The 24,205-nt window shown below is 48.6% G+C and overlaps 1 protein-coding gene across 2 annotated transcripts in view; it reads right to left on the reverse strand.

Moving 5' to 3' along the window:
- The window catches only part of LOC111867418 (cysteine-rich motor neuron 1 protein), a 234,117-nt gene that overhangs the window by 166,481 nt on the left and 43,431 nt on the right, over positions 1 to 24,205 (reverse strand). For both annotated transcript variants that reach the window (XM_023857264.2, XM_023857262.2), the window contains exon 2: positions 11,122 to 11,319. In XM_023857264.2, the coding sequence (XP_023713032.1) occupies positions 11,122 to 11,319 (198 nt within the window). The remainder of the gene's footprint in view (positions 1 to 11,121; positions 11,320 to 24,205) is intronic.

Consider the following 24,205-nt stretch of genomic DNA (forward strand, 5'->3'; position numbering starts at 1 on the left):
CACGTCGGGATAGCGACGGGCCGGGGTTCGCATCTCGACAGTGCAAGATTTTTCTCTTCTCCACAGCATCCAGACCGACTCTGGGGCCCACCCGGTAGATTTTCCAGGAAGTAAAGTGGCCGGGGCATAACGCTGACCACCTACTATCATCTAGTGCAGAAGTCAAGAAAGGCGGATCTATATCTCCAATCTCCCATACGTCTTCATGCGTAGCGCTTGATTAATTAAGCACAAGGGCACCTTTACCTTTAACGGTTCTCACAACAAACAGCGATTGTTTCCCCAAAACCGGTTGGTCGTTGTCAACTACTGAGTTTTTTGCGGCGTAGGAACTTCATCTCTAAACGTCATCTAGACGGGTTTCAGGCTAATCCAAAATTCCGTTCGAACGGAGGACCCACCTCAATTTCTTCCCCTGCTTTTATCGAACTCCATTTCCCAACGCTTTACCCTGTCTCCATCATACCTTTAACAGTGCAGGCAAAGCCTGGGAACCCCCAAAAGCCAAAGATTATTTTGCCTCCTCCCCTTAAAGTGTAGCAACTTCTCACTAAGTATGCCCCCCCCTCAACTTTCTCTCCTTTCTCTCTCGTACACCCAGGCTACTGTGTTTTGCTGAAGACCTGCCTAAATTCCAGGTTCCCTACAGACTGTCGGCTTGGCGTGTCCCCTTTCTCCTGTGGGACACACGTGGCTAAACCGCAGTACGTTACAGATATCACGCGTTCGGTCGCAAAAGGCACCAGTTGATGGACGCCTAACGCACATCCACTACAACCATCACACTGAACGCACAGCGTCGCAACAGCATACAGGAGGTCTCTCAGTCACAGTATTGGCTGCCCTGCTTGGGACGCTAACAGTTGCTCAGCTAATCGAGGAATTCCCCCCACTGATGTTTCAGATCAACATTCTGAAACCCGTAAACCTTACACGTCCTCATTTAGAGGTAATCGTTCCGTTCGGGAAAACGTGTCTAGCAGTATTCCGGTATGTGTGCGCTATGCTGGCCTGTGTTAGTACCATAATTATATTGCAATAGCGCTGTCGAAACTTCAAACAAAGCACACACCGGTAACTACGTGTACCGTCCGCCCTACCATACAAATATATGTTCCGTACGGTTCACACAACAAACAGCGATTGTTTCCCCAAACAGCATTGACCGGTTGGGCTTTGTAAACGTAACGTGTTTCCTGTGAGGTACGAACTGAAACTGAAAATATTATTTATACTGTGACATGCAGTAACATCTGTGTAAACAGGCGACCGTAGAACAGCCGCTACTAGGGAACAGCTCTGTGCAGACACGTTGTTTCCTCGGCAACTAGAGAGCACGCAATAATGGAAGAGACTCTTCTGTGCGGTACGTGCCGGGGCTATATAAGGAGGACTAGTAGTAATTGTGAGAAGTGAGAAACTGGTAGTTGAAGTCGGGGAAGAGTTCGGGAATCCAGAGGAGGGGGGGGACGTCCGCCATTGGAAGCCGCTACCGAGGAACGGCTAATGAAGACTGAGAGGCCTTATAGTACGTGCTTTAGTTGCGATGATCTTCGGAGTTATTTGTAGTTAAGTTCTACAAATGTCCAATTAATCCGATTTCCAATCCAAACCTCCCGGCTATAGGCACTCAATCACATGACAATATCAACACTTACATCCGTCTACCGTCAAGGCCACAAATCAAATTACCAGAGCATACAATTCGACACCAAAATCCCACGGGCCCTGTCTTAAGCCACTGCTTCCCGTCATTTTAACGTTCTCACTCCCACACCGCCCTCATCAGACGGGCATAACCTGCGAACCTTCTAACCTCCCTTTCTCGGCTCCCCCATCGAACTCCCTTTGATCTGCCCTAAGCCCCTTCAAGCCCCAAACGGGGACTTCTGCATTCCGGCCTCTGAACACGGCGAACTACCGAGACCTAACGCACGAACACAACGGTAGTCAAATTGTCCATAGGAGTTAGTTCGTTCTTCTACCGCTTACAGCGCTGCTAATTGTTGCAACTTGGTATCACCTGTGTCTGTCTCTCTTCCCCTCACTTTGCTGGAATGAGAGCTCTGTGACGTCACAAACTAATTATTACAGGTCGTAATCCAGAAGCGCACAAAGGGGGCAACACGACTGAATGACGTCATATCAGAATTTGGATTACATGAGACGAGGATCAGTCTTCCGGGCTTATGAGCACATTACACAAATTGAAACCTCCGCCAACACCATCTGTTGGCGCAGGCCGAAGTTACGAATAACGTGTTATTAAACGGCAGACTGTACGTAGTACGCTCTCGGGCGAGGACAGGAAGCACTGGTGGCCGCCTACAGTTAAAGCGCTGATGGAACGACATCCAGTGCCACGGCCGTGAGACCAACCACGGATCCATACTGGCGCAACACATACGAACTGGTACTCATCTACTAGAATGCACGGTGTTATACGCCGAAAGATCACAACATAAATGCCAAGCGTTTGAAAACAAATGATCGGCTAAACCTAAATTTCGTGAGTGTTAACTCAGGTGTGGTTCAAGGTCACCTGAAACACAGGCGCTCCTAGCTGGAAGGAACGCACATAGTGTGTTGATAAGATCATCTCCCTTAAAGCGAGAAGAAGAAATTAAAGGATAACATTAAGATGGATTGGATTTTAGGGCAAAAGTTTATATAAAAACTTAAATCACTTAAAGCCCAGTGGTTACTATTTATACCACCTGCTTTTTAGCATACAAGAACACTGCCTTCTGCCCACACACGCAGTGTATCTCTGTGTTCCGTATGGTTCTCACAACAAACAGTGATTCTTTCCCCCAGACAGCATTAACCGGTTGGTGGTTGTCACGGAGACGGAGTGTGCTCCTTGTGAGGTACGGACTTTTCTCTCTTCTTCCTTGTTCCACGAATTAGGTAATAGCGGAGATAGGGACTGACGTAAGGTTCGCGTATTTAATGCCGGACTGCTGCTGGCTAGAAGTCAGTCTGCACCCGGAAGATCCTGCGACCGGCCATCTCGACCAACGTTTTCCGTGGTTTTTCTCGCTGTGTTGATACCCAAATTCCCATGCTGTTCAGGATTCATAGGGTTGACACAAACGCATGCCACAGGATCAGTACACGCAGACAATCGGACACTGCGCGCTGCTCACGAAACTTGAGCCATCCCTCCACGCCAGAGTTACTTCATGACGCTCTCAGTGTCTGCACTACGTAAGGCCAGATAGCATGATGAATGACGGAGAGGATTTGGAAGGAAGCGGCCCTGGTCTAATCGCGGTACAATCCCGGGTATTAGTCTGGAGGGACTGAGTGAAACCACGAGAAACCTCAATGGCGATAGCCGTTATCTCCGGATGTTGAAAGTGTATTCGGCGGGGGGGGAACTTCAGTGATGTCAGATCGCACTGTCCAATCCGTGACAAAGTGACGTCACGTCAGGCAAATTACGATTGCGCCATATACTCCAGGCCGAGGGATCACGGTTCGATTCCAGGCGGAAAGAGATTTCTCTGCTCTCTACAGCGTGCAGGCCCACTCTGGTGCATAGCTGATCCAATCATCCCCTCCATTTAGTGCTGAGGATGTGTACATCTATGCCTCCACTCCACCATACGTCACAATGGCACACAAATCTATGAGCCGGGATAATTCAGTCGGTACAGCGATTCCCGGTAGGGGAAAGAGGTTTCTCTCCCCACCATAACGGAGGAACCGGCTCCCACCCGATAGGTACCCTATAAGCATACTGCTTATAGCATTACGTACAGGAACACGCTCTCATGAAACCCGAACAGAAAGCCACGTGGGCCAGAGAGGCGACTCTCTTACGTCCTTCATGGAACACAGCGTCTCTTCAGCGTCCAGAACCGACGTGGCAGCGTATCTTCAGGATGCACATTATGACCCAGTCGCCGGGGGGGGGGGACCCGCAGCTTGTTCGTAACTGCTTGCCTTCGCTATTGTGTAGCGCCGTATCTGGTGCGTCGCGACGCTGCGGAACGATGCAGTAAAACGGAGATGATGAAGGGTTATACGTTTAAGTTCTACCGATAAGTTGCAGAGCCCGGTTCACACAGCGCGCTCCCTCCCACTTGTGAACACTGGCGGTCGTTATGAAGGGCATGCCACTGACGGTGTTCTCGTCACTGGGCCCGAACTTTCCGAACACTGAAACGCGCCAAGCCAACGAGAAACATTTGCCGCACAGGCGACATTGGAAATTCAGAAATATGTAACCTCAACACGAAGGCCATTGCATTAACAGACTGAAACGGTCTCAACGAGGCTACTCCCTTCTTGACCACTCGGCATGTCCTGTGACCCGATGAAATTTAACGACACTGCAGCGACTGCACGTGTCATTTAAGTGGACGACCACGGATAATGAACTCGAAGTAATCAGACGGAAGTGGTCATGGCCTATTTCAAGGATCCCAATACACAGCTTCAGACACTACTGACCGCGAGGCACAACCGCTAGGATAACGACGTCATCACATGACGCGCGCAAACGTCACCTTGTGAAGTAGCCTCCGTTATCATGACGGGGGAGACATTTATGGGTACCGCCCAATCTCATTACACCGCACGAGAGCCAGTCTGAACGGCAGGAAGTGTAGACCTAAAGTTCGCGGGCAGCAGAGGGCTGGCCAACGTCTGGACGAAGGTTCAAATGTATAGCCAGCTCAATCCAACAGACGTACAATAGTCGCGCTGGCCCCGTGGCAGTGAACTCTGGACACTAGGGACCGAAGATAAATCCCGAACCAGAGATGTTGAGGTGAATTCAAGAAGTTCGAAAGGCAGAATACTGCACGGGAGCGTGGCCCAAGGAAACAGGGACGGCCGCTGAAGTAGCTGTCTGACAATATGGACCCAATCCCCGGCCGCGCTGATGATATGTCCGCTAAGTCGCTCAACCCGCGGGGCAAGGCTGGCGCTAATCGACTTTTCATGTCGACCTATCGATCAGCGGCGCTCAAAGGGCCAACGTTCGGATTTGCAGAGTTAAGACCCTGGGAATGGGGCCACTGGGACAGTCCCCTCATCGAGCCCAGCCGTACGGGGGCAAAGCGGCGGAAGTAGTGCCCATTCACAAGCTGAAAATACTTTAAAGTTTACTGATTTCTGGTCTGTGACGCCGTGTATGGCCGAAATATAAATAGTTGATCGAATGTGCGGTTAAATTAGCGACAGTATATAATGTAGTGGAAATTAAAGAATGACTGCGCTGGCGAGGACCAGCAGAAATTTTCATGTAGGTCTACACAAGACCTGCGTGGAACCTCGTGCAGGAGCGAGCGCGTTCCAGCACGCCGTTCCCGAGCACTTGACGTCAGTCCATGCAACCCCCGTCGTCTGATCCACAACATCTGGTGAACAGGACGGACAGTGACGATTACTGTCAATTTGAACGTGACGCCGTCCAGACCAGCAAATACTTACGTTTACATATGATCCTACTGTGTCCATCTTCAGAAAGAAAAAAGAAGTGCCGCAGAAACGTCGCATCTACCAGACTACACGGTGTCACATCACAGAAGACAACTACGAATCTTTACCCTCGAGCTGCGTTGCCAGTCAACATAAAGAACAGCAGGTAAAAATCAAAGTTCTGTAAATTTTAACAGCGACACGAAGCGACGCTCTCCGGCCATTCGATTCCCTTCTTAGCACGAGTTCAGGGCCGTCGAGAGAGAGAGATTTTAACTTTCAATTAGGGCTGCGGCAGAAGGAGGAACATAGAGGGCCACCAGTCACTTTTTGCTTCCGGACTCTCCCAGGAAGTGGGCCGCAAGACCACATAATATAATCAGCGGAGTGTTTACTTTCGTGTCTCCCTCACTGAGCGCATTTTGGGAACAGGGCATTACGGAAAACATGGCATCTGGACCTACGGAAGAGATGAGAAAGGAAACGGAGGCATTTATGTAACACGGAGCTTCATGACTCCTTCACCTTTTGAGTCACGTGAGGCTCGTCAGGCGCATGAGCAGTTACTCCTAGTACAAAATCCGTTCTCCCAATGTTCTCCGTTTCTCCCTCCCTCATCTCGCTGCTAAGCGAATATAACCGGGTTCCTATACTTAATTAAGATGTATGGGGGGCAGAGATACAGCTCCACGCATTCCTACCTTCGGCAATACATGGATTCAGTGATATAATTCAGGCCACGGCCTCTTTTCCACGTCTGGAAGCGGTGGAGAAGAGAAATTTGTCTTGTCGTTGCCAGAAATTGAACTCTCTTCCTCAGTCACGTCCGGCCACTGGGTTGTCCCGCACTCCACGCCGGTAGAAAGTGAACGCAGACTCAGGCGTCCGCCCACGTTCGACGCTGGACGTTTGGTCGATACGGGGCAACGCCACGATGACGTCACGTCGACAGTACACGCAGCAACGCGATGTACGCAGATCAGGCCACACAGCTGTTAACTGTCTGCCTTCTCAGTCAACGCCTGTACCAGCCTCAAGTTCGTGCTGCTGCCTTCTTCAGATTCCGAGGACAAAAACTGCGAGCTATGCGTCGCTATGCATGTCCATCTTGAGACGCTGACAGTCGCTCACGTAATCAACAGATTAAGCGGCCATTTATGGAATCCGAAGGCTCAATATCGTTTTCAAAAGAATCTGGTATTAGACCTTATTTAGAGCCAGCTGAATCCAATCCACAGCCACCTGTTTCTTTAAGATGAATTTTAATATTATCCCCCACGTACGACTGGCTCTTTGGCCTTCAGGACTTCCCAGTAATGTTGTACCCATCGCTCATCGCACCATGCGTGCTACACGCCCAACCATCTCATCCTCCATCATTTGACCAGCCTAGTAATATGGTACGAAGTATGAAACTCATGTGAGGGACCAAGTTCCACACCCGTACACAACAAGTTTCCAGCGGTATAGGTCGGCCCGAGAGCTGACGACGATTCTGCCGTCTGCTCCAAGGAAATCAGTTTGAATATGGGGGGGGGGGCATTCGTTGTTTTCCTCGGTCCCTCCAGCCATATTCTGGGATAGTACATTCATTATGTCACGCCAGCTTCCTTCCACAGCCCTTCCAATTCGCTCTTCGCCGATCACCCTACACCCACACGTGGCACCCTGAACCACTCGCTGCAGCAATCTGTGTAACCACGCAGTGTCCAGTCAGGGGACTGACTAGTGACGTCATTTCCAATTCCCGAAACCTCGTCACAGAAGGCGAAGGAAGAGGATTGATTCCTACAGAAACGGAAGCGCCCCGATATAATCTGCAGGCCGGCCCGAGGCGCAACATCAACTTTGGCCTGTCTCGCTTGATTAGATCGGCTCGTGGGGTCTTGTGATCCCGGAATCGAATTCCCCGTCTCCACGGTTACTGCGAACATGCAACTGCCGACGTCAGCTACACTCAAAAGGGTGGCTGATGGATCTGATGGGAAGCGGCCGTGGCCGAGGGACTGAGGAAAAACCACGGAAAATGTCAGTCGGGATAGCCCCTGTGCAGGTCGCGGGTTCGATTCGGCCCCATGAGGTCACTAGATATTTCAATTCACCTATCCTTCCAGCTGCACTATGGCACCATGGTGTCGACTCAGCCTCGGGTACCAGGAATCTTCTTGCAGGGGATAAAGGGCGGAGGCCGGAGCGTAAGGCTGACTTCACCGCCATCTGTGAGCCGACTGTCTAGAAAAAAACGTGGTAGCCTCGACGTCTCACAACACTGTGGGCCTCCACGACCTGTTACTGGGATAGTAGCTTTACCTTTACATTCTATTCCTATCTCGCACCATCTGCGAATCAAACGGCCTCGTTCCTTCAATTTTCCTACCAAAACTGTGTACGTAGTTTTGGCTCTCCCATGTGTTCTGCATGCCCCGCCCATCTGACTTCCGCAGCAACATTCTTCTGTCCAAATATTCCTCTCAGCACCCTGTCATCAAACGCCCTCACCCTGCGTCCCTACCTTAATGCCAGGGGCCAAGTTTCACGCCCGTACAACACAAAGTTCACACAGTCTCCTAACGAATGCGTATCGTGGGCTCTTTCACTGTGGGTAAACCGGCCGGAGCGCGAAAGCTCCCTCTCACCTAGTTACGCGATCAAGACAGCGTCGAGCTGTACAGACAGCTCTTCATGGCATGATGTATGATTAAGCACAGGAACAAGTTGCTATACTATACCACATTAATGTCACCCTCCCATCTGTTTCCCGGTCTTTCAAATGTCTTCTTTTTTCAAAAGATCAGCCGCGCGACGCCACTGTGTGTGGCCTGTGTCAGTGATGAAGTTCCTGGCCCCGTAATCTTCTCAATCTCTCTCCCTCGGCTCTCACCAGATGTCGAGCTCATCTGCATACAGAACGTAACGTTGACAAATGCTACGCGATCTGGCGCGCAAGAGTGGCATTAGCGCGCGACTCGATGGCAATCGATACTTCACCAAATTCTCCACGCACACACGCGAGCGCTTCATACGAAAAGCGTGCGGGTTTGTTTAGAAGTCGGCGGCCTCATCAGAGGGCTTGCGCTTGGACGAGAGAGCTACAATCAGTTCCGTACCTCGCAGGGAACACACTCCATCTCCATGACAACGCCCAACAGGATAATGCTGTTTGGGGGGGGGGACAGTCGCTGTTTATTGTTGAGAGCCATATGGAACACACACTTTGTGGGCAGAATGCAGGGTTACTGTATGTTAAAAGCAAGTGGTACACATACTTACCACCATGCTGCAGCGCGACGCCAACACCACAGGGGACCACATTAGGTTCGGTTAACTGTCTGGAACAGTTCAGAAGCTGTCACTCGCTCATGTGATCAAGCGAATTTAAGGGAACCACAAGTTATGAGGCTCTTCACGCAGCGCTCGCCAATACAGCACCCTCCGCACCCCTCACCACCCACCCCATGTGCTTCCCTTTGGGCCCGGTGTCAGTTTCAACTGTCACCATGCGCGAATATCGCCTGATCACAAGAGTGCGCTACGTCCACCGCGACCAACCGCTGAGGAAATCTCTTGTAAAGCTGTGAGAAGTGCCGGACTAACCACGGCAATACCTTCATAACCAGATTGCGACCGTCCAACACGCAAGCTGGAAACGAAAATCTGCTATGCACTTTCCTCTCCTTCCGGGGTTGGGTGCAGGCTCGGTGCCGTGTGATACAGTGTGACGCAGCGTCGTGGCGACAGCGCCGAAACTGAGAGCAGGCTGCACTCGGTGCCACTTAAGAGAGCGTCTCTCTTATCATCATGGTCTCTCGCATTAAGGAGGGGGGTCTGCGAGCAAGTTGCTGGGCGGGGGGGGGGAGTATTTGAACTTAAGAGGGAGGAAGTAACAGGAGAATGGAGAGAATTACATAATGAAGAGCTTCATAGCTTGCAATATTGGGGTGATAGAAAATGGACCGAGGGTGACATCCAACACAAGGCGGCAGATGAGAAATGCGTGCAGAATTTTCAATATACACGATGCGGGAATGCTAATCTAGATGTGAGGATAATAATAAAATGTATCTAAAAATAAACGTGTTTATCACGAAACGTCGGTGAATTTCTACCGGGCCTATACGGTGTCGCGTCCCATAAGCTGGTCTCTCTCAGCGTCGAAGAACACTGAGGTTCCGCACAAGGCAGCTAAGAGACTGTCAGCGTCTGAGTGCCCCCAGGGGCCCACGCCATATGAATTAATCAGTCGTTCGCTTCATTAGGCCCGCCGCTGTGATTACCCGAGCGGCGGGCGGGAGGACGGCAGCTTTTTAATTAGCAGTCGCTTTCAGCCTGTGTGTGTGTGGTGAGGGGGGCATGCTGTCTTGCGCGCCTTTCACAGGACTGATTAGCAGCGGCCGCGGGGAGACTGAGGTCCATCCGTCTACGGTTCGCTGCGTCCGAGGTTCACACACGGCACAGGGGCAAAGCTCCATGCATTCCCAGCTGTGTATTGCGCACAGACACCGTAATTCCCATCGCACTATAATGACTGAGCTATCGCGCTATACTCTATGAGTGGGCCAAGGGTGGCAAAGTTATACCCCCGCCGCAGTGGGTCCCCTTTTAAGCCGCCTCCACGCGGGAGATGTTCACCTAAATGAGACGCAAACATTCAGTTTCCACGATACAAAAAGCATATAAAGTATCCATTAGAAAGAGAGACCTGCACACCTTGGGTATTTCATGCTGCTAGGGAAAATGCAGTAAGCCCTCGGTAATCCGGTTCCAGTTAATCCGGATCGAAATGCGAGAAATGATGTTCACAGTTGAAAGGTGTCTGTTCAGACAGAACTTGAGACAGTTTCTTCAAACCTGGTCATTATTACGTTCAGAAACAAGTACAACTTCTGAGTCTTCTGTCAATGAATAAATGTATTGTCTTTTCATTTTTAAATAAAGGGCTCTAGAGTTATATTTTTGTATTTATTTAAATCAGCACTAACCTATTTAATTAAATTTTCCAATTATTTTGTTCTAAGTTTTTTTTGTCTTTTAGGGCTGCTTTTTGCTTGAATAATTAGGACAGCAAGTAGCTCCGTCCGCTTAGTTTGAAATCCTTCCCAATTCATCCTTAGTCCCCCTAATCATTCGGCACTAATTTAGTGTACATTCCTCACGGTGTCATACAAAACAGGTTTCGACAAGGCCGACATTTCGCGATCGGGCTCCAGAGCGCGCGCCTACCGTTAGTTTCCTGACCATACTGCCCATGTAGTTTTATTTAGGGAGACGGCGCCCATGAACAATCGAAATCTGATCAAAATCGTTCAAGTCCATTACGAGATAATGGCCATTTTGCGTGTTTTAGGGCCCACCTAAGGGGCCCATATTCTTTGGGGCTGGGATGTTCCTATTCAGCCGACACTGACCTGAACTCTTGAACAGCAACAGGAATAAAACACATCCAGCAGTTCAGGCAACTCGCAAGGCAGGCAGATAGAGAGAGAGATTACATCACAGAAAAAAAATCTATCTGCGCGAGGGTGAGGTGCAAAATATATAAATCCGTCAAAATAGTTTCTCGTATCCATCGCGTACATGAGAAAGCAAACAGTGAAGGAGATACACCTTGGTCCGCGGTTTAACAGTCCGTCCCGGGGTTCGATCCTGTAAAAGCAGTCAAACTATAAAAATCTGTAACTTGTAGCCTACCTTGCTGTTGTGCGTCCGATTGCTCATGCGCCAACATGACGGCAAGATTCATCTCGCATTCTTCGCGACTCGTGAAGCTGAAGGGGCCCTCCTCGCCCGGACACACAGGGACCTCGGCACACTTGCAGTGGTGTCCCACCATGTTGCAACCTAGCACCCAGACCGGGTCGCCGCAGCGCACCTCGCTGCCCGGAATCCCTGCAAACACAGCGCGTACAATCTCATCAGGTTCCGCCCCTTATGCGCAGGGCAGTGGCCACCACTGAAAAGTCCGGCTGTACACTCCGAGTGGAGACGCACTGAGACATGCTCCGATATATATGTACGCCGTTGACATATGCCTGTCGGTCAGTGTTCGCACTCGAGACCTCATATTATACCCCCGAGTGCTGTCGTGCAGAAACCACAACTGGGCTCTCCTCCTGTTGCACAAGATATATATGGATTAGATGAAGAACAGAGCATAAAAGAAATGACATAGGAATAAAGAAAAACTTTTATCCTTCCAGTGACTCGCCACTTTCCCCGCAATCACACTTTTCTTCAGAAATTACATTCTCCCTTCCCCTTTCTGCGGCTGGAAAGTAATGGATTCCGAGAGCTCGGGGGGCTGGCGCAGATCTGATTTAGCGCGGGGTGTCGCTTTAAATGGTAATCTGACAGATATAGCCCCCCCTCTTCACAGCTCTGATTTCATTACAGAGCGTGGGTATGCCTGCGTACCCTGAGCCCGGCCGCTGTGAGACTGGGTGCCTTACACAACAAGTGGACGGAGAGGCCGCCACAGAATTCGATCAGAAGAGGACAAACACGGACCTGATAAAATTGCTCCCTCCGGATGTACAGCAGTCTGTCTCTAAGGTCCAATATCTCTCTAGTTTGCCCGCACATAGCGTATTTATATGTTCCGTATGATTCTCGCAATAAACAGCGATTACTTCCTTAAACAACATTAACCAGTTGGGCTCAGTAGCGGAGACGTTATGTGTTTCCTGTGAGGCACGAACTCAATGCGTAAATAGCAATTAGACGCACTCCGTGCCACCCACATGCAGCCCTCGTAATTGTAACATCGAAATTTCAGAACAAAACTTCACTACAACGCAGCCCTTCCAACGTCATATATAAACTCCGATCGTTTGAGTGACCTCTACCCGAAGGACGAGCAGGTACTGCTTGGAAACCTTCAAAACCCGACCTATATTTCTTGCCCCCCCCCATCCTTTCCGGTTTCTTTTTCGATATGGTCATGAGTCCCGTCGGAACCAAGAATGGCTATGCTGGCAAGGACCAGCACCAATTTAGCAATCAGTCGAGCTTCATATCAGTACTGATGCCTCATGGTAGTTGTGCTGACAATTTTGATCTATCGGCCCCAAGGGGATTGTGGCCTCGAGAGGGATTCAGTTGGACAGTCGCAGGGTAGCGTCGACTGCTGCCATCTCGCGGTCACGAACTCTAAACGCAGCACAATTAGATTAGCCGGAGTGTCGCGTCTAATTAAGCTGTTGTCTGTGGAGCAAAAGTTCACGTCAAGCTATGGACCGGAGGGCGCGCCGCCCAGGCCTGGTCCTCGACTTTTCGCTCTTTTCCTGTGGCTCCCAGCGGTGCCGGTGCACATCTGTGCTTATTTAATGACGCTATCACCAGCACAGGCTTTGCAGCATCAAATGATAATATTAGAGAATAAGGGGAATTGTAACGGTCTGTTTCCAGTTAATGACACCGTATAATCTGGTATCGGGTGCCACTGTTTCGAAGGTTCATACTGCGTCAAACTTCACGGTGCAAGCTACTACTTCATTTAATATATTATGTGACGCTGTGCTAATTATAGAGGTTACACAGCTTCAACTCAGACGGGAAAGGAATTAACACTGGCATTGAGTAGGCATGGAACTGGAAGGAGGAGGTTGCGTATTTGACTACTGTGTTATCAGATTGGGGGGACTGTGTAAAACAAAAAGTTTCAGTTAATATGGCCGGTAACTGGGCCCCAAGAGCTGCAGGAACCGTGCCTTTCGAACTGCACTACGCATTTAATCAAAATCAAGATCGTCATTAAACACCCTTGAAAGGCCTGTGATACCCACCCCTGATGGATTCATTTTCGTGCTCCGAAGGATTATAATACGTCACCCGTCCGTTACCTTTAACAGACCCAGACATTTCGCGCAGTCACTATGTTGTTATTTGAATATTCCGTAAGCCAAAGATACTTCCATAAGAGTATACGCAGGACAATACAATGACAGCTAATCTTTCTCCCAACTCAGTAGTTCGCACGGCCGCATAACTCTTACAAAGAAACACGGGAGACAAAGGCGGCCTCCTGCTGGGTGTTCGGACGGTCCGCTGTTCCATTTTTGGCCTTCCCAAAAAACTGTTGTTACCTTGGCTCAGTCTTCCAAATGTTTTTCTCAACTCTGGCGTTACATAGCCTGCCCAGTTGATCCAGCGTCGTTAACCGAACTGAGACAACGTCGTTACCTAACAGTGGACTCTCCTAGGCACACTGTGCGCCAAGCAGTGGGTTTCTTGCCTTTCCAATCGCCCTGTGGCACAATGCGTACTTTAAAACACTCAGCGTTTTGATGGGCTCAGGAAATATCGCTTTCCGATTTCTTTTGCGCCGTTCCCCGGGGCCCCCCATCACAAACCTTGCCACGTTTTGGTAATAACTCCTCGCAGGCGGGCCGCCCGCCATTGATTTTCATACAGCGGGTCCCTCGGTGTGCCACGCGCACAGGGTGGCGCTTTCTATTGTTGCGGCGTTCACGCGACGGCTGCTGAGCCACACTGCATAGCAACAGGCGTGTTTGCGGAGCCGTTACCTAGCAACGGCTGTCGCTGCTGGCTTCACAATTCTCGCTTTCAGCAGACACGCCACAATCAGTCACTCTTCATCTACCCTACATCTGCCCTTTTTAACAATTTCAGGAATCCATAATTATACATCTTATCAGTTAATACAAAAATTGAACAACATTCTTCATCTTGAGAATGGATCATTTTAAATCTGCAACTCAACAATAATGCATTATATTTGTTTGTTTTTATTTATTTAGACGCCACCTGATGACATTAAGCCACTGACAATCCTTTTCATTTTAATCGATTTTATTAAAAAGGGTAAAGTTGTCCCTGTGCTTAACTAATTAAGCACTAAGCCATGAAGGAGTATGGGGGAGTGGAATCGATTTTATTACAATTTAAAAACTAATTTACTTCGCCGTCACGGCAGCAGCGTTCTCGAATTTATAGTACAACACGATAATAGAACTATTTTTTATTGCTAGTGGGGTGGGACTAAGTCCTTGTACTGCGGCCACTTCTGGCCTATTGTACCAGCCCCAGATGATAGGTGAGGGTGATTGTGGAGCAATTTGTGGAATGAAAATTGGCAGGGGAAACCAAAGTACTCGGAGAAAACGTGCCCCAGCGCCACTTTGTCCACCACAAATCCCACTTGACCAGACCCGGGATGGAACCGGGGTCGCCGCTGTGGGAAGCCAGTGACTAACCGCTTGAGCTATGGCGCAGCCAATAATAGAACTAAATACAAATCCAGGAACACACTTCAATCTGACTCTGACTCTGACTCTGTTGCAGTGCGGCTAGGAATAACCATGTAGACCTGTGCTACATGTGCGATACGTACACTTGACAGAGACGAAGAAGCATATCCGTAAGAAACAAACCCGTCCTCTCGACAGAGAGGACTATGACCGCAAGGGTTCAGTTGCCAAAAGAGAAATTTGGTCGTGAATCTCAAGGGGCTTGGCGCCAAGGCGATAAACGACCATCCGTAAAGTAGCTCTGACTGCTGCAGTGCAATTGTTGCCGTGGAAATGTGCCTGTTTAAGGAGCCGTTACTTAGCAGCGGCTGTTGTATAGTTGCTAGTGAAGACATGCTGTAGAGTGTAGTCACGCGCTGTATCACAGAGTTCCACCGCAACGAGCAACACAGTACATACGACAGCTGTTAATAACCTGTTGATCAGAACTGCAACGAAACGAGGACGTGAGGGCGTGAAGAGTTCAAGGAGACGAGGAGGAGCATGAGAACAAAAAGGAAGTATAGAAGCTGTAAGGAGAGAAAGGAAGAGAGAAAAATGAAAAATAAATACTGCGAATTAAAAGCAGACGGACTAAATCGCATTATCCACATCTTCTGACTGGGAAGCCACTCGTGCTACTGCCTCGGGGTGCACCTGCATTGACAACTGCAGCTAGACTGCAGACAACTCTCTCTCTCGCTCGCTCTCTCGTCTCGCGCTTCGAACGGTACAATTCCCCGTTAAAATCTTCTGGAAATTGTCTCTTCAACCGTGGATCTGTGGTTTCACAAGCATTTATAGGAGTTATTGCATCATTTAGAATCGAATTACAGAAAAGCTCTTCTTATGCGGGGTCCGCTCTGCTCCCCCCCCCCCCTCCAGCATATCCAGCTGCTGGGATAGTAGTAAGAGGGGCCGCAGAACCACAGCAGGGATATAAAGCCTGCCCGACACCGCACAGCTAACCAGCCAGTCTGACGTGTCCTGCACCCGCCTCTTTCCCTTCTTAAGCAACCGTTCAATGCATAAAAAGATTACCACAACAGAAAATACGCGCGATGTTACATCCTCCAGCGCTTTCTGTACTTCGAAGTATACAAGATGCCCCAGGAGGAAATGTCAATATTCTGGGAGGTCACAGTATCGGCCATTCTAAGCAAAAATTGCATATGTGCGTGTATCCTATTCCGAACGGTTTCCGAGATAGAGCAATTTCACTGTACAGACGAGCAACTGGACCAACTTTGTCACTTGAACATAGAAACAGTACGTAGTATAAAACCCCCCAGAATACTGACCTTTCTTCTTGGGACATCCTGTGTCTTCACGATACTGTCGTCCCACATGACCTGCCCTGGAATCGAAACCAGGACGCCGCGATAAGAAGCCTGAGTCAGAGAGCAGCCTACGGGGAATACTGTCGCTCGCGGAGTGACACCGTGTAGCCTGGCATCGCTGCCTTCATTATGCTTGGCCGCAACATCTCAAAACTCGGTTCCTACCTCCCAGATAACACACTGCATCTAGGTTACAAGAGACCAGTCTGTTAATGTGTGATGTGAGAACGGAACGCAGCATATAAATCCATTGCGTGAAGAAAACGAGTTACTGGACGCTAAAGCAACTGGTACGTATAATTACCAGTTTAGTTATGAAGTACAAAGCTGAAAAATCTCTGCAGGAGGACTTCACAGAATAATTATTTTGCGGCCTCACGGACTCGGGGATGTCGTGACACGTCACGTTGCGCGGCCCAGCCACTGGAAAGAAGACGCCCGCCTGCGCCGCCTGTCGCGGCGTCTGAGTTATGAGACTAGAACATGAGACTTCATTTTACATCCGAAAAAAAAGAAAAGAAGAAACTTCCAATTATGCTTACGACGAAGTCTGCTGTAGTCTGGAACGCGTCGCCGTGTAGTCTGGTAGATAATACAAGCATCATGCTGTGTGTGTGGTAACATACTCCGTCCGTACACCTGCGACAGCTCCACGGTCTCGCCGAGACGGTGGCGGGCCTGCAAAGCGACGCCTGGTGAGTGTCACCGTACAGCCAAGCAGACACCTCGGATGGCCACTGAGTTCGGTAAGATCTGCTACAAGGTTCATGAAGCTGCCTGCCCTCTGTGAGCGATCAGCAGAGCGACAGTCACCCCGCCACACGAGAAGGGAAACAAGGCATTCGCTCAAACGTCTCTCCCCGACGACACCTTCCCCCATGCGTGCTACATGTGCCTAACTTTTCCTTCATTATCCAGTAACTCTGATAACATTTCATTCATACAGACCGGGTTAGAGCAGTGGTAACACTCGTATTAGGAAGGTGCTAGTTCGAATTCCGGCCAGTACACCTGATCCTGAGTTATTCCCGCAGTTTTCTTAGGCCCCTTTGGGATAATGTGTAAGATAATACTTCCATTCTACCGCAACCTCCTCCTTCCAAATCCTTTCCAACTCATCAAGCACCTGCCGCCCTGACACCCGATGCTAGTTCCTCTCGCTCTCTGCCTCAGGAGCAACAGTGGGCACGCGCCGGAAGNGGGGGGGGGGGGCTGCGTGATGACGCCGTCTGCAACCGCAAAATTAATTAGAACCCGTTTGTTGCCTCGGGATCACGATCCCAGCAGGTCCGCCATTTAATTTGGCCACTTAGGCGCAGAGCTCACGTGACTGGGCCACTCACTTAGCTGTTCCGATCCGAAACTAATTGCGAGACGAAACTTAGCAGCAGGTGACGCTACCGCTAATGGGCGCACCGCCTGCAACCGCTGCCGGTCGCTAAGCTGCTCAACAAAACCCAACCGCCTTTCGTGTAACCCAAGAAAATTCACTACCTGAGCCACATAAATCCAATCCACACTCTCAGCCCACTTTTGTGAATTGTAAGCCTAAAGAATATCCTTCTGTCCCACTTGCGTGCTACTTTTTCACACAATTCCATCCTTCTACAACTTCACGTCACTTCACCGCTCTGTCGGCTGATGGCCAGGGAAGAATTCGAAATGAACGGGTCGTGGCCTGACATGCCATATATTGGAGTGACGAGAAACCTCAGGACAGCGCAGGTATCCTGGCCGAGACTCGAATCGGCCGCCTCCCAGACACAGGTTCAGGCGTCACGACTACTCACAACCGACAATTTCATAATTCTGAAGCTCCTCACTATGAACTGTTCTCAATTCCTTCGTCGCTTCACACAGCGTCCGTCCGTCCGTCCGTCCGTATGCAGAGCAGCTGCTTATTCGCCAAGCCTGAGACACAACACAACGATAATCTAATTTGGCGGGTCGCGAGAGGGGCGGGGGGCGTCTTCTCGCTTTCGGCTCAGATCCATTTCAAATGTCACTACAATGTGTCCCTAACGAGATGCAAAACAGTCGCATCTTGTTATTCCTTCCCCGCAGATACTTACTTCCCAAATGAACGCACAATGCGGATAACTTGCACATCCTACCATACTCTAAACGATCTCCAGTAAATTTAGTACAGTAAAACTTATCTAAACTGAGTATACTCGTGCTATGGCATATTTATGGCTGTGTAACACGCAACAACACAAGAGATGTTGAAATCGGTGTTTTCTGTGAGGTCCGTGTCGAGGTTATATAACGAAGACCAGCTGCCATTACGAGATAGTCTTGAACCGCCCCTCCGCCTTCTTCACTCAAACTATTACTTATTACCAGAGCCGTGAAGTAGGAAGAAGCAGCCCATCGTCGCTGGCTCTATTGCTGTGTTCGCATGCTCCCCAAGATATACGTGGGGTATCCAAGCTATATGGAGAAGCTACCGTGACACGTCGGCCGGTCAGATAACAATAACAAGGTTTAATAACAAAATAATAGAATTACACAAAATATAAAAATAATACATAATCATGGCAGAACAGGGATACAACAACCCAATCCACGATTGCGGAACAATCACTCGTCGCCACCAACTGCGACCAAGAATACACTAACTCGCCCCAGTTCCCAACTTCCTTTGGTCGTTAAACGGGTTACCCCTAACAAACACAAATAATACTGGAAATAAATAAGAAAAATAAAGACACGCATCGCAACCGTTCTAAGCCAACGGCTTGCGATCGCGGACAGCCTTTACCTTACCAGCCAGCCAGGTATTCAGAACACAATTTAGAAGTACCCCAGCCGAAACAGAATTTCCAACAGCAATGCCCGCTAGCTGGTAAACGCCCTCTCAGGACGACGTCGTCTGACAGACTGCACAGCAGGTCTTTTCTCGTTCCGAGACAAGGAAGAGGGATAGAAGGTCAAGTGATACACAGACCTTGACGAGGGTAATACATCAACATATGGGGGTGAAGATGGAATCTGGGAATGGCAGCCGCCACGACGTCACGCACAAGAGCAAGCTGACCTTCAGCACGGCTCAGTCTTGAATCAACAGTTACAAGAGTGTGAGATGGCCACCAGGCTTGCAGGACGTGAGCTCGGAAGCAGAGCAAAGTCCACTGTTGGGAGCCGCTACCAAGCAGGGTAGCGAAGACCGTAGCTGAGAACATTAGTCTGTGTGACAGTGATTTGTAAAGTGTAGTCACGAGCTGTGTGATAAAGTGTCCAATAAATCCTATTACCAAACCAAACCCCGTCTATATAGTCACTCGATCACGTGATAATATGTTGCTGTCTCGTCATAAGAATTCAGGCCAAAATCATAACATAAAGATAGCTAAACAGATGCTTTTAAAATGTGGCACACTTCGATATTTGGGAACAATAGTAAAAAGAACAAAAACCTGAGTCAGGAGGAAATTAAGAGGAGACTGAATTCGGGTAATGCCTGTACCATTGAGTCCAGAAACTTTTGTCTTCTTGTCTCCTGTCTAAAAACGTAAAAATGAGAATATACAAAACTATAATTTTGCCCGTCTTTCTGTAAGGGTATGAAACTTGGTTTCTGGCATTAACGGAAGAACATAGACTGAGGATGTCTGAGAACAGGGTGCTGAGAACATTTGGATGAAGGCACAGGAAGTTCATAACTTGCACACAGCAACGTGCAAATAGAATGATCAAGTCAAGCTATCAGCACTCACAGAACAGGCGCGACTACACTGAAACAAAAAAAAAAAGATTCTTCTATCGTTCGTGACGTACTGTATAAGTTCACAGTCATGCAACCATGTCACGCGTACAAAAACTTTGCATGATGGGATATACTTGTAGAAGGATATGAAAATGAGATGAGGTCGTATGGGTCACAGAGTACTATCCCAGCTCTCTCGTTACAGCACAATGATATTCATCTTCAGTGTGTTGCTGCACGGCCTTTATACTCTCATTCACTCTCTCCATCCATGATGACGGAGGCAACAGGTTCGTTCGAAACATTGGTTACTTCCCAGCAGACAGTAATATTGACGAAGTGTAATATGTCAAAACTGCACAAGTTCACGTAAACGCCATGTTGACATTATTAATGATGAGGAATTTTTAAAAAGAGGGTGGGGTGGGGTTAGTTGTGCCTCTGAGGCGGGGGTGAGGCTGGGGTGGTAACACGGACGCGCAGGACATGAGCCCGGATGCTTTATTGCAATGGACGGTGGTCCACGTGTGCAGGGACCAGACCTGTCACCAGCCGACGCCACTAGCAAATTTTTTTCTTTTCACTCCAGTGATTAATTTGGAAGGAAAAGTTACACTTTCGCGAAGGGGCATCCTTCATCTGTTACGTCCTTTCGACGTGCAGCAGTCACACCTTTACCGCTCAACATCACAGTGGCTAACTACATATATATTCAAGCCACACGCAGTGTGTCTGTGTGTTCCGCATTGTTCTCACAACAAACAGCGACTGTTTCCCCTAACGAACTGGGTCTCAGTGTATAAGGTTTCGAAGGACAAAACACGCGCCAACTTGAGGGACTTTTTGACCAACTCTGCCACACCAACTGCGAAATCTCAGTCAGTAAAGTGACTTACTACACGGCTTGACAACTGACGTTTCGACTCCCGGTAAATGCAATGTACGCAAACCAGTCTCCTTCTCAATCTCTTGGGGGGAGCAATGTAAAGTGTGACAGGCTGTTTGTTCTCACATGTTCGAATCAATCATTGTGACATCTCTGGGCTTCCGTCAGCGCACGGTACGGGCACCCCCCCACAGTATTTCCTGAGCAAGGAAGACGCAACCTGCTTCGAAACGTTGCAATGAGGCGAGCTCAATAATACTTGAATGGAATTCGGCCAAATTTCGCACGAGGAATCAACGAGCCTCGGTCATATCAAACTTGAAGCATTCAACATTAATGTTGAGTAACCTGCCCGCTTGATTCTAGGCAGTTAAGTTTGCCGTGAAGTTGTTTTGTTCAGAACTACTGCCACAGCCACACCAAGCGCCCCCGCCGCCGTGTGTAGGTATGTCTTATCACGTACTGCTCTCGCAACAGACGCTTCTCATCTGAAATTCAATAAACTACATTTTCAGAGCACACGTGACAAGATTTTCGGGCCGATCCCTTGACCACTGTGTGTTAACATTCTTACCGTTTCGCAAGCCAATAGCCGCGCAGAATACAAAGAAGGTTTCCTCATTACGCGTCCATCGCTTCACAAAAGAGTTCGCCATTTGCATTTCAGAACCACTTCAGCCCCTTTGTGCCGTTCCGGGCAGACGATTCCAGGGCGCTGGGGCGTAAATTAATTTTTACACTGCAAATTCGATTGTTCCGCGCGTGGACATTGATGGAGCCGGCCTGACATGTTCGTACGAGTACGTTTCTCTGGCTGCACTAATTAAAATAAGCTCGACCAACAGGTTACGCCAGTAATCGATGTACAAATATTAACAGCCAGAACAGTACTGGGCATCCCGAGGGCGGACGCACGCGAAGCTGTACCTAGAAATGTAATTACTTGCCATTTTTTGTGAGGTAGGAACTGAAATCTTAAATATCGCTTCGAAGGTTGTTCATATTGGACCCACTGCCTCGTGGTAGTTGTATGGGCGACTGAACGTAGTCTGGAGACAACTCCTAAGGAAAACCAGAGTAATTTCAATTCAGGAACTTCCACGCGCCCTAACAGAATAATTTCTCTTCAAAAGGTTTAGAAAAATGACAGGAATATACAGTGGCATGTAGACCCGTTGCTAGGCAGCGGCCCGCAAATTACTACAGAGGAATGGTGTTTTCTGTTATAAGTAGGACAGTTAGTGGAGTGGAGTGAGTTGGTTGGTGAGTTTGTTAAGAGGACTACAGCGGTAGTCGTTTGCTATTAGAAGCTGGTAGCTGACACACGGGAAGATTTCGGGAACCCAGAGTAAGAGGAACGCCCGCCGTTGGAAGCTTCTACCAGACAACGGCTGGTGAGGACACAGCAGAACTGAGAAGGTGTGCTGTAGTGAATTGCAGAGTGTGTGAATTAGCGATAGCGCTACAATTACTTGTAGTTACGATCTGTAAGCGTTCAATAAATCCAATTAGCAATCCAAACCCCTTCCTATAATCACACTCAATCACGTGACAATACTTTATAAACGGACAGAGCCTGCGTCTAACAGGATGTCGCAAAGTAAATTACGGGAAATAATGAATACCGAAGGCTATCATGCAAAATATCTGTTTTATACATCCAAATTCAATCCCCAAAAAGATACATCTTATCGAGTCAAACAAGTGCGTTACGGGTTCCCTGTCGGAAAATCTCGCGCTCTCGTTTGCTATATCGATCGCCAGATGGAAGTATAACTTCCAGTGCAGCAAATCCGTTTCCCTTTGTCCTACCCTCAATTCGCATCATTAAAAAGTTTACAGAAGTTTCTGATATTTCAGAAACAGCGTTTTGCCGTGCGATTTCAAACTCGCGCATTTCTAATTTCGCTATCAGCGGCAGCTGCCCTGAGGGGCAGAACGCAGTTTATACGTAATGGTCGCTCGCTCGTAATTTAGCCTCTAAAGCACAGCGGTAACCATATGTACCGCTTATGTTAACACGCATGGTTCTCACAACAAACAGCGATTGTTTCCCCAAAGAGGCTGAGCGGGTTGACGTAGTGGTAACTCGTATTCGAGAATTGCTGGGTTCGAATTACACCCGGGATACACAGGCTATCCTGACTGATACGTTTCGAGGTACTACTCAGTTCCTTCAGGAAAATACCGAGATACCAACACGTCCTTCCAAATCGCCTCCAGTTCACCAACAACTGACAATGTCGTGGGCTGAACCACACACAAAAACGTATCCGAGCGATCTTTGTAAAGGAGCAGCAGTATGTTTCCTGTGAGGCAGGCGCTGAACACTTCGGACGAGCTTCACGCTACTTTGCAACATGGCTGCTCGTTCACACGTCACATCCCGTTACGCTTTTCGGTCGTCAAATGCTTCCTGCAAGCGAATTACGGCCAACAAGGCCAGCAATCCTCACGCTGGTGATGTGGAGATCACTGTCATGTACCAAACCAACGTCAATCAGTTCCTGTCAGAGGCGCGCGGTTACAGTCTGACAGACCGGAAANGAGATCGACGGGGGGGGGTTAAGACCACGAAACTGCCATCAGTTGGCAGCAGTGGGATTCAAAGGTTCGTCATTACTGTACCACCCCATCTTATCTTTCTAAGAGCCATTTTAATATTATCCATCTACCTACATCATGGTCTTCCTACTGGTATTTTTCCTTTTGGCTTTCCCACCGAAATATTGTATACATTTCCTTTGTCTCAATTCGTGCTACATGCCTTGCCAATCTCATCCTCCTAGACTTGGTCATTCTAATTATATTAGGCGAAGAGCACAAGTTGTGAAGCTCCTCATTATGCAGTTTTCTCAAACCTCTCGCCACTTCATCCCTCTTCGGTACAAATATTCTTCTCAGCGCCCTGTTCTTAAACACCCTCAGTCTATGTTCCTCTCTCAATGTTAGAGACCAAGTTTCCCACCCATACAAAATCACAGGCAAAATTGTAATTCTCTATATTCTGAATTTTACGTTTTTAGACAGCAGACGAGAAGACAAAAGGCTCTGGACTGAAGGGTAGCAAACATTACCCGACTTCAATCTCCTCTGAATTTCCTCCTGAATCAAAATTTGATCTGTTACTGTTGTTCCCAAATATTTTTAAAGGGTGTGTTAGCCGTCTTCATGTTATGATCTTGTCCTGCGTTCCTTGAACAGAAACTAGCACGACTACAACAGGGAAAATGAGTGGGGTAAGTAGCACGCATAGGAAAAATCAGATATTCATATAAAATTGTAATTCGGAATACATGACAGGACCAAAATCCAATAGAAGGCATAAACGGTAAAAGTTAGTTACCCCTGGGATTAATTAATTAAGCACGCCATGAAAACGTTTTGGGTACTGGAGGTATGGCTCCGCCATTCTTAACCTCGGCATTAGGTAAGAGATGAGTGGTCAGCTTCACGACCAGGCCTTTTCATTCTGGAGGAAACTGCCTCCGGTACTCATTGGATAGGAGACTGGGCGGGTCCCAAGGACTGTCTAGACACCGTGAAGAAGAGAGGGGATAATCTCTTGCTTCTGCTGGGAATCGAACCCCAA

Source organism: Cryptotermes secundus, unplaced genomic scaffold (assembly GCF_002891405.2).
Source record: "Cryptotermes secundus unplaced genomic scaffold, Csec_1.0 scaffold423, whole genome shotgun sequence".
Classification (NCBI taxonomy): domain Eukaryota; kingdom Metazoa; phylum Arthropoda; class Insecta; order Blattodea; family Kalotermitidae; genus Cryptotermes; species Cryptotermes secundus.